This window comes from Centruroides sculpturatus, unplaced genomic scaffold (assembly GCF_000671375.1).
Source record: "Centruroides sculpturatus isolate CEXI.00-Female unplaced genomic scaffold, Cexi_2.0 scaffold1104, whole genome shotgun sequence".
Taxonomy (NCBI): domain Eukaryota; kingdom Metazoa; phylum Arthropoda; class Arachnida; order Scorpiones; family Buthidae; genus Centruroides; species Centruroides sculpturatus.
Genome location: NW_019385656.1, coordinates 214,145 through 225,007, shown reverse-complemented (window position 1 = coordinate 225,007; position 10,863 = coordinate 214,145). Strand labels below are relative to the sequence as shown.

The 10,863-nt window shown below is 36.3% G+C and overlaps 1 protein-coding gene across 2 annotated transcripts; it reads right to left on the bottom strand.

Annotated features, from left to right (window-relative positions):
- Nucleotides 1-6,838: 6,838 nt before the first annotated feature.
- On the bottom strand, nt 6,839-9,006 carry LOC111640926 (double-stranded RNA-specific editase Adar-like). Of its 2 annotated transcripts, XM_023387015.1 has the most exons (2): nt 7,935-9,006; nt 6,839-7,685 (listed from the first exon to the last, which is right to left on the bottom strand). In XM_023387015.1, the coding sequence occupies exons 1-2, from the start codon at nt 8,923-8,925 to the stop codon at nt 7,183-7,185; spliced, it is 1,494 nt and encodes a 497-aa protein (XP_023242783.1). In that variant the 5' UTR covers nt 8,926-9,006; the 3' UTR covers nt 6,839-7,182. The 2 variants fall into 2 exon arrangements, with proteins under 2 accessions (XP_023242783.1, XP_023242782.1); XM_023387014.1 differs by having other exon boundaries at nt 6,843-9,006.
- Between the last annotated feature and the right edge of the window lie 1,857 nt (nt 9,007-10,863).

The window sequence follows — 10,863 nt, the reverse complement described above, 5'->3', positions numbered from 1 at the left end:
TAATGTAACTCATATTGGCAAATCTCATTGTGGATTAGTCATGTATAATGAGTAAAATATTGAGATAATCATCAGATGACAGAGTAGCAGGCAAGCACTTTTCTGCTTCAAGATAAGTAAATGCATCTGTTACTGAGAAATTTAATTTTGGGCTCAGATCACATTTTCAAAAATTATTCAGAAAGATCTGACTTGTATGTACTGGAGTTTCTATTTCTACTTTTGTTCTGTTATCACTACTAAATTTTTCCATTGAAAGTCTGAATGGACTTTTAACATGTCCATAATGAATTCTAAGAGGAAAGAATGCAAAAAAAGAGCAAGAATGAAGTCTTCTCTAATGGAGGCAGATTCATAGAGAACATATAGATGTTCTGTTAGGAGATAATTTTATTAAAAACTTTGTAACATGTATTAATTCAAAATAACAGTTGTATCATTTTGCAAGAGCAGAGAATTACAGACTTAATTTTGTATTACAAATTTTTGGACTGGAAGTTTTATAAATCTATGATTATTCTGATGATAACTATACCTGCCAGTCAATGTTCCCTCTAAGCTGCGCGGCAGCGCACTGCTCAAATTGTTGCCATGCAAGCGAGCATGCACACCGATTTGAATTATTGTTTACTTATTTCTCACTCTGTCTGCAACATGATTATTGCTACCTATATTTCAATTAAATACATTCAATCATTGACAAGAGATAATATTTTGTATAAAAGTATGTTTTAAAATGAATTTTAATCTCTACTTTATAATTAATTATTTTAATTTTTATAGGAAAAAATAAGATTTTNAATTTCTACTTTATAATTAATTATTTTAATTTTTATAGAAAAAATAAGATTTTATATATATATGCTCAGAATCTGCTCGGCAAAAATTTTTTTTGCTCAGAGTAGTATATGTTCCGCTCATCGACAAAAAGAAAAAAAAAAGAGGGAACATTGCTGCTAGTACCTATGAAAAAATTAATTCAGTACGTTGTCCGTTGCACTTTCAGTATGCCACGCGCTGAGCATTGGTCTAATAATGGCACATAAGTCAGCCTGGATTCTTGGAGCCCTACTCGGAACTTTCGTGTTTTAAACTGCTTTAGTCAGGACGTCAGAAGCATGTCACCATATTTATGTTTACGTGTGAAGCCGAAACAGTAAAACCTACATCGCGGAGCTCGTTTCGATTTCCTAGAAAATACCTAGGTGGATGTACAGTACTGTACAGAGCAAAGAAAAATATTTCTAAGAAATTTATTTGGAATTTAAATAGTACAGTAGAGCGTCGATTATACGAAATAATCGGGATGACAATATCTCGGAGGACAAAATCTCGGATGACAATAAGGAAAGAATGAAAAAGAAATATTAATTTTAATTCTAGTATTGTTTAGTTAAGTTACCGCAACGCAACACTTGAGCGATCTGCCTAGGAGGAATGCTTCCGGGAGGTCTTTCTAAGGGTAACTGGCCCTATTCAGGAGTTACAGACGTGGAGAAAACCCGGAAAATTCCACATGGCCAGCCAGTTCTGGCGAGGTGCGAACTCACAATCAGTATTGAGGAGCGGAACCGCTTGGTCACTGGCAGACCTTAATTCTAGTACTATAGTAAAAAAATTTAAGGCAGGAATTTAGAAAGGGTAGAAATCTGACTCAAAGCCTACCAGTGGCCAAGCGGTTTTCATACCTTGAACACTGGGAGTTCGGTCGTGGGTTCGCGCCTCGCTCGGACGGGCTGACCACGTGGAGTTTTTCGGGTTTTCTCCACGTCTGTAACTCCTAAATAGGGGCCAGTTTCCCTTAAAAAGATCCCCGGAAGGCATCCCTCCTAGGCAGATCGCCCAAGTGTTGCGTTGCCATAACAAACAGACTCATTAAATTAATCATGTTTTTCTATTTGCACTGTAATAAATAAAACCCAACATTAGTGTTGGTAACGAGGTAGTTGAATACTGGGCCTACAGAAGATCGACATTTGTTATTACGTAACAACTTTGTAATTTCTGGAATTAGTAGACCTACTCTCTAAAGTCGATTTCGGTTAATGATTTTCGTATAATCGATGCTCTACTGTAAATTATTACTGAGCTTTAAAAATTTTTATATACCTCAAAAGTGAAATCGGAATACCACGAAAGAATGCGCAAAGCCACATGCACATTGCAGGACCGGTAGAGGTGACAGATATGCAAATAACTAAGAAAATAATAATGGGTGTATGCCCGAAACGCGTATCGGCCCACAAGATATGCCTGAATAAAGAGTGATGTCAAAGATGCCCAGTGTCTATGCACCTAGTTATGACAGAAAAAATAAAGAAATCTGGCAGCTATACGGCGAGGCATACTATCGATGAAACGATTAATGGTCGCCTGAGCCAAGCTCCGTCCACTGCGGCGCGCATGTCATCTAAGGTATGTGTAAGGTGGTCCCTGGTGCACCTGACGTCGGATGAGGACCCACAGGTGTTCGATCCGGCGAAAGAAGGATGCGAATTCCGTCTAGGCTGGTGAGAGTTCGCCATGCGACGTGCAATCAAGCATTATCTTGCAGGACGCACCCGAAATGGTGTTCCCACCAGTGGTCGAACCATAGGCCCCACAATTACTCTGAAGTACTGATCCGCTAACGGAGTAATGGAAATGTGCACCAGGGTTGCAAACACAATGTCTCCTCAGACAATGTCCGGTGTGGGGCCGGTGTGACTCTGGCAGGGCTAATGTTTCCTGCCATTCCTCCCAAACAGAAGCGGTATTCATTCGTAACAATACTCGATGTCATTCAGTGGTCCAGTTCTGACAACGACACTACGACAGGCATGCAGTCCTGTGTCGAGTGGTTAATAATTAATTAATAGCGCCCCAGTTGCTGGTTGCCATTCGTGCATCCCAACCTCATGTAACCTGTTACCAATGGTTTAGGTCAGGGGTCGGCAACCTGCGGCTCGCGAGCCACATGCGGCTCTTTGGATGTGAAGCTGCGGCTCTTTAGTTCCATACGCAAATATTATTTATTTTATCAAAAAAAAAAACATTTAAAAATCGCTCTAAATCGATTAACGAGGATTAGGCACCGATTCTATCTCTCAGCCACTTGTACTCGCTTTTCACCGCACCCTTCCCCCGTGACACGCATCGTCACTGTCGTCAGTCCGTCAGAAGTTCTCGAATGACGCCGTCGTGGGATGTTTCTATGAGGTTTAATTCGCTTTCGACGCAAGACAATTTGGCGTCTTCACCAGTGCTTTGGCTGTGACGTATAGTTTGTTGTTTCGAGTAAAAGAGTTAGAAGCGAATTATCTTCTGAAAGTTATGTATGTACTGTACATATATATAATAATAATAAAAAAACGAAGTAAAGGTAGGTGTGGCAGCCGAATAATTGTAACTAGCGCTACATCTGAAAATCCAGGTGGCACTGGTGCGACGGATATATAAACATGTGCAGGCCATCCGCCATATTCTTTTTTCTTTTCCTGACTTGTCAACTACTCTCTGGACGGGGTTACTCTCACGTACCAACATGTAAATCCTAACCAACCGTACTGATAGTGTAGAACAAGATTTCTATGTACATAATGTGAATAAAGCGAACGATGACATATATGACTACAGGTTCTATATATATTCTCAGCGAACACATAAACAGTGGTGCGACGAACACCACATTGGTGACCCGAATGTGATTTCTCGTTCCGAAGCTAATCCAACTACATCAGCTGCTCTTCATCGAAGTCCGGAAGACTAACAGTGCCAGAGACATTCATCAGCATTCAGGACAAGCAAGTAATAATTATTTTTTATTTTTACGTTTTTTCACACGTGCTGGAGGACAAATGNGTAAAGTAAGAAGCCAACTAACAAATGAAAATTTAGAGTCGTGTTTGAAACTTAAAACAACAAGTTATGAGCCAAATTTATCCAAACTTTCTAAAACCATGCAAAGCAAACGCTCCCATTGAATTTGTTTGCTCAATTGTTTGTTATTGAAATACAAGTTAGTGTTGTAAGTAAATGTTTAATTGTAGTAATAATTTACTTAAATAATAAGTAATTATCTAATAATGCCATATATATATTATCTAATTTGTTGTGATAAACACTATTTATATATGAATAAATAGATTAGTTTTTTTAATCAAAAAACTTTATTTATGCGAGTACTATTTATTGTTGGCAAGAAAAAATTTTGTGGCTCTTTAAAAACTTTGAAATTTTGTAAATTGTAATTTTTGGCTCTTCCGACTTAAAAGGTTGCCGACCCCTGGTTTAGGTCAAGGCTGCCCAAACCCAGGCCCGCCAGCGCATTTGAATTTGCCCGTCCGCAGTAGCGGTCGGCTGTCACCATGCACGATGTCGTGCTACCAATAATGCCAAACCCCACGTGATTGGTCGAGCGCGGAATGAGCTATGACTTGAGTCACCGCCACACCGCTGTTAATACCTAACCTACGCGTTCATTACACTTGTTCTATTAGTTTTGAGTCGACTTTTTTGTATTAAAATTAAATTGTTGTCTCTAAATGAAAAATTATTAGCTAATAAGCCCCTTCATAGGTCTCATTGATGTATTTTTTATTAGGTATTATTAAAACATGTGCAACTTAAAGCTTTATTTGATTCAAATACCTATCCATTTATAGAAGAATCTGAGTGTAAGCAAGTACGATTCACTAGGTGTCCCGCCGGCTGACATGTAATTGAAATTATAGCCCGCCTCCAAAATGAATTGGGCAGCCCTGGTTTAGGTGGACACAGATGCACTCGTTGACTGCGACAGGCAGATTCGGATGTCTCGTTCTCGTGCCGTTTGGCGAATCTGCCAGTCTGTGCACTGTCATGCGCCGGTGTGATCTAGTCCCTCTTCGGCTTGTTCGCGGATGTTCTTGCATCTCTCGTGTCACTCGTCGCTGGATGGTACTCACGTCATGCCCCACACGCGTGGCAACTGCGAGCGTGGACAAACTGAGGACGTACAGCTGCAGAATATGGTCTCGTTCCCCTGCTGTTAACTGGTGGTATTCGGCTCGCTGTCATCTCCGAGGCATTTTCTATCCTTTTTCGACAGTTCGGTTGCCAGGAATTGTCGTCGCTAAAAGTATTTACGATCCTAGCCTGCTGCTGGCCTTTACAGCCCGAAACTGGATACCACATGATTCGATGTTTAGACGGCCCACCAGTGGTCAAGCGGTCTTCGTTCCCTGAACACTGGGAGTTTGGTCGTGGGTTCGCGCTTTGCTCGGACGGGCTGGCCACGTGGAGTTTTCTGGGTTTTCTCCATGTATGTAATGCCTAAATAGTAGCCAGTTTCCCTTAAAAAGACCTCCCGAAAGGCATCCCTCCTAGGCAGATCGCCCAAGTGTTGCATTGCCATTACTAAACTAAACAAACCAAACTAGACCGATGATTACGCAAACTTAATCATTTGCATATCTCCGCTACCGGTCCTACAATTTGCATCTGGCGACACGCATTCCTTCGTGATATTGCGATTTCACTTTCGAGGAGTGAATCAGTGGCTTGCCGTCCGTGGAAGCTGCGGAAGCACCTCTTTCCTTGTATTTTCTAAAATATAAATACGCATTGTGCGATTATTTTCATATTTTAAAATATTAAATTTAATTAATTCAAAGTACGTTATTATAACCGCGTTATGTATTTTATTACAAATTACTATACATGTGAAAAACAATGACAAGATTGATATTGTATCGAATATAAATTCATATATGGATATTCCCAATGGAAGCGCTGTATTGTCGAATACGGGACAGCTTGCTCGGCGAAAATATCTGAATGGTGTAAAGCGCACGCATTTCCGGATGCGCTTTATATAGCACCAATCTCTCGTGGTTTAGCTGGTGGATGCTACACACCAAAATATCGTATAACGCTTTCAACGATTCTATCCATTAGCCAGTGGTAGGGAGCTATTTTGACTAAGTGAATTGTCTTAAGATTTAAAAAATAAAGATTTTATGTTATTTTTATGTACAGTACGTTTCTATACAAAGCTATATCTAATTATAACTTTCTTATAATTATAATTATATTGACAGATTTTCAGACGTAAAATCTTTACAATTTTTATCACTTTTAGATGTTAATAATTTTAAATATTATGAAAAACGATTTTCCGTAGCGAGTTTTAATTTTTTAAGTAAATTTTATGGAGAATTTTTTGATTTATCTAAATTACGTAGCGAATTGCAATATTTATATTCGTGTCCAGACTATATTGGCAAGTCATTCTTAGACATAAAAAATATTATAATTAATGACGATCTGAACAAAGATGCAATAAAAGAATTACATGATTTAATATCATTAATTTTTACGGTATCATCTGCAAGTGCATCTATTGAGTGCAGTTTTTCCACCATGAAGCGAATTGATACATTGGCAAGGAACATTCGGAGTCAAGGTCAGAGGAAAGATTGTTGTCATCGATAGCAAAAGAGCTTTTAAATACTTTGATGGAATCAACGACAACCGATTTTTATGATAAAGTACCGTAATTAACGACTTTGCGGAAAAAATTTCCGAATATAGTTTATAAAAAATAATAAAAACAATTCTTATTCTAATTTATTGTTTCGTGTCAATTATCTATTTTCGAATTAAATAAATAAACTGTTTATTTTTGTCATTTCCAGTATTTGTTTATCGTTTTTATGGAAGCAGAGCTTCCCTATGATCAAATGTCACCGCACGCTATTGGAGTGCATCTGTATTAGTTCCGAGGAAATTATATAACGGGTGTCACAAAGATAGATATTTATAAATAATATGACAAGTAAAATATTTTGAACAACTTTATTTTGTAAATTCAATTTCAAAATGCAAATTTCAAAAAAACAAAGAAAATAACAAAAGTAACAAATGTCATACTTGGATTTCTACCAAAACTTTTTGCTTAATTTATATAAACAAATTCGCTTTTACATTTCATATATAATTGTAACGCCAGATATAGTTTTATATAAAAGTTAATTGGTAATCTATCAAAACTTTAATGCCATTGACAAGGCATTCAAGAACACATTTTTAAAAATAATAAAATGTGCATTTAAAGTTAACATTAATACAGTAAATTTGTATTTTTCTAACTGTTATAAAGGTAAATGACAACATTTATAAAGATGAATTCATAATACAAAGATAAAGATAAAATTAAATTTATTATTCAAAATCATCTTGATGTAAAGGTTTCATCATCCAAACTCCTAAACCTGCATTTTCAAATGCTTCTTTCAAGTCGCTTTTAGCTGCTTGATAATTCAAGGCAGATTGTTTTGCTTCCGAATACGACTTTGGTTTTCTATTCAACTGCCGTTTAGCAGCAATTGGAATGTTGTTGTATAATTTATTAAATCGACGAAAACATGCTTTCTTACTTAAACTCGAAATCTTTCCATTTTCTAATTTTCCTGTTGTTGAATTAACTATTTCAGGGCTTTTAAATCCGACCGACCAAGTAACACTGAAATCTGGATGTTCTACAAACTCGCAGTTTTCAGGATTTCTTACACAGCATATTTTAGGTTTATTTAAATGATACGGTTCCGGCAACATTTTAAGCGATTTTTCGAAACGGCCCCACAGAGCTCTAAATATACATCCAGGATAAACATCATTTCCAAAAACAATACTTTCCAGATATATCGGTCGTATGAAATAATTAAGAAGCGAACCTTGAATGCCTAAAACGTTCCACGAGGCAATTTTATCAGAACAGGACATTGTTATACACTGTTGTTTCTGCTGTTTCATTAACTCTATTGTTCGATTTCCATCATTAGCTTTAATAAGTAAAGATTCGTTTCTGAATTCATTTTTTGATCTTAAAACTCCACAAGCAGTACGATGTAAAGATTTGCGACTAAATTTCTCAGGCAAATATATTCTTGAATCACCACAAGGTGGGTCACTAACGTAAAGATGAAACTTTATGTTGGCTTTGAGTTGGTAACCACCCGTTTGTTTACATTCGGTAAAGATTGAATCATTTTTCCGTCCAGTGGCTATCAACTTTAAATGACCATACAGAAAAAATTTCAAACATCTTCGTACAAGCACTTCGGCATGACAATCATTCAAAGATTTACCATCCATACTTACATTTTTTCCAATAATGCATTTTGTGCCAGTGCTTAAGGCAATAATTTCTATTTTATGCATTTCTGCGTCACGTGTCATGGCAATTCCGGCTAGAACTTTACAGTTTCTGTAATCTTCATAGTCGACCATTACTTTTTGAAACGTTTCGTGAATACCCCTACATATTCCACTTGCTACTGATTGAGGGAGTAAATATTTTTCAGGTAAAGGTACCTGATTCACATTATTTTTCAAAAAATTAATACCATACAAAGTGTGCAAAGCCGATCTCGCAGCTACAGCTTTGGCTAACTTTTTGGTTTGACCAGAGCCTTCAAATATAACATCGTAAACTTCAACACTCATTGTGAACCTCGCCAAAAGAACTGACTTATTTTCTTTTATTACATTAAATTTCAAATCCGAATGAAGTTCGTTTAGTAGCTCAACGGGGTGTTTTCCTCCTACATCGGTATTCATTACGTTATGTTCGTGTCTTTTCTCAGAATATTTAACCAAATTACCAACATAACCAATTGCAGCTAATGCCTTCTCTGCAGCAATATGTTTCGCCGTTTGTTTAGAACTACCTCGGCCGGAAAATTTTTGATTATCGATTTCAAGAGATACGGTAAATATGCGACAATGATCTGGTCCTTCACTTTCCACTGTATATTGTACATTAATGTTTAATTCGTATAATATCATTAATGCATTTTTTTCATGGCCGCTCTTCAACATCTTTAACGGTCGATCTGATGAAGAAACGCTTTTTCTCTTTAAAGATCCAGTTGAATCAATATTTAAAAAATCGCCAACTTTCATTTTGATGTTGACTGTAATTAAAAATTTCGCGATATTCCAAAATCATGCAAGAAATTGATTTATTTTTATATTATAAAAATTCCAAAAATGTCAGTTACATACTCACATTTCAAAGCAGTTTTTCGTGTTGCCAACCAAAAGTAAAAATAGTAATTTGCTGGTTATTATTGACTTTTTGATTTTTTATGATATATTAATATTTAAAATCTATAAAAGTATATTGATATAAATAAAACGCTAAAATATCTATACAGTTTAATTTATATAGATTGGATTTTTTTTGTTTTAACTCTTTCCACCCTGTTTTTTTTTAAAACTCTTTCCGTCCTGTGGGCACTAACAGGGCCTCTTTTTAGCAAGGCCAGGCCCACAATAGGGCGATCGGGTTGTGAGGGACGGAGACCAACATGTCCGGACGGACCATTTGCCGAAAAATTCCTGGTGATTTATTGATCCGTTTGGATTCTGAACCCGGGTCCCCCAGAGCGGAAGGCTGTCACCTTGAGCGTTCGGCCATCCGGACGTCGAATGTTTTCTATTACTGTAAGCAAATGCCTTACTGTTTGGAACAAGATAATCTGAAATATCAAAATAAGAAGAGTTATTTTGAACCAAGGAACATATATAAAATTTGGTTTTATATTATTTTAATTGGAAGTTATTTTAAAATTGAATTAAAATTTAATTTTCAGCTATTTTAAGCATATTTAATATAGCTTTGTGTCACTTATTGACAGATTGCATATACCCACGGTGGCCCAGGAGTTTGGCCACCGTCGGTATATGCAATCTGTCTATTAATTCTTCTAGACTCTTACTGTGGCTTCTGTACAGCCTATTTATATTTATAATCCCTTTTTATAAGGGATTATAAATAGTATTATATAATTTAAGCTTTTTATAAGCTTAAACTATATAATACTATTCTAATAGAGAATAAGGTTCTCGATTATTTCTGATAGGCTTATCAGTAGGGTTTCTTTCCCGGAATCCCGGGATCCTGTTTTCCCGGGATTCTCGCCGTTTATTCCCTACCAGAAAAATCCCGGAAAATTTTATTTTCCCTGGAAATCTCGCATTTCAATAATAATTTATCATGTCAGGTTTTCTTTCTATTATTTATTATACGAAAAGTTACATCTTGAAGACTCACCTAAGAGAGAAATTTTGAGGTTTCATGCTGCATATTATTACCTATGTTTTACAAGTCTCTACTTGTTAGTTCATGTAATATCTATGTATTGTGTTTGCGCATCATTGAACAGCGGAACACTGGCTGAAAGTAAATATCACTCATCGCACTTTAGTTCATTTTTTATTTCATCTTTAGAAGTAAAATAGTATTTTTTTCGTAATCATTAAAAATCCCAATGAAACGCTTTATTTTACTTTCATCTTATAATGTAGGAGAACATAAATTAATTGAGCCTAACGTGTCCGTATGGGTGAGATTGGCACTACACTTTTAGTTACTTACTAGAAAATAAATTAAATTATTCAAATTTATTATATTCCTGTATGATCTTTTTTATTCATATAACATTCTATTTTACTATCTCATCCCGGAATTTTCCGGAATCCCGGGAAAAGAAATTATTTTTCTCGTAATCCCGCTGGAGGCAAATTTCCCGGGAAATGAGAAACCCTACTTATCAGGCGTCCCGCTTTGATTGGGACTGTCCCGGCTAGTTTGTCATTTTGTCTCGGTTATTTGATAAAATTTTAGAAGTGCCAAATATATAAGAAGTAAAAAGAGTGCATCCTCGGGTAAAATAACGAATCGACGATTAAAATATCCCTACTGTTACACTCACTGTTGCTAATCTAAATATTTTGTATCTAAGAGTATATCTAAGTACTGTACTTTTAATGTTTACAGTAGATGTTTTTCCCCAAAATTTATAGCATGTGGCCTAATGAATTTAGATGTTTTATTTT

Bases quoted from the DNA above. Each gene is read 5' to 3' on its own strand.
- LOC111640926 (XM_023387014.1), bottom strand. From the start codon at position 8,925: ATGAAAGTTGGCGATTTTTTAAATATTGATTCAACTGGATCTTTAAAG.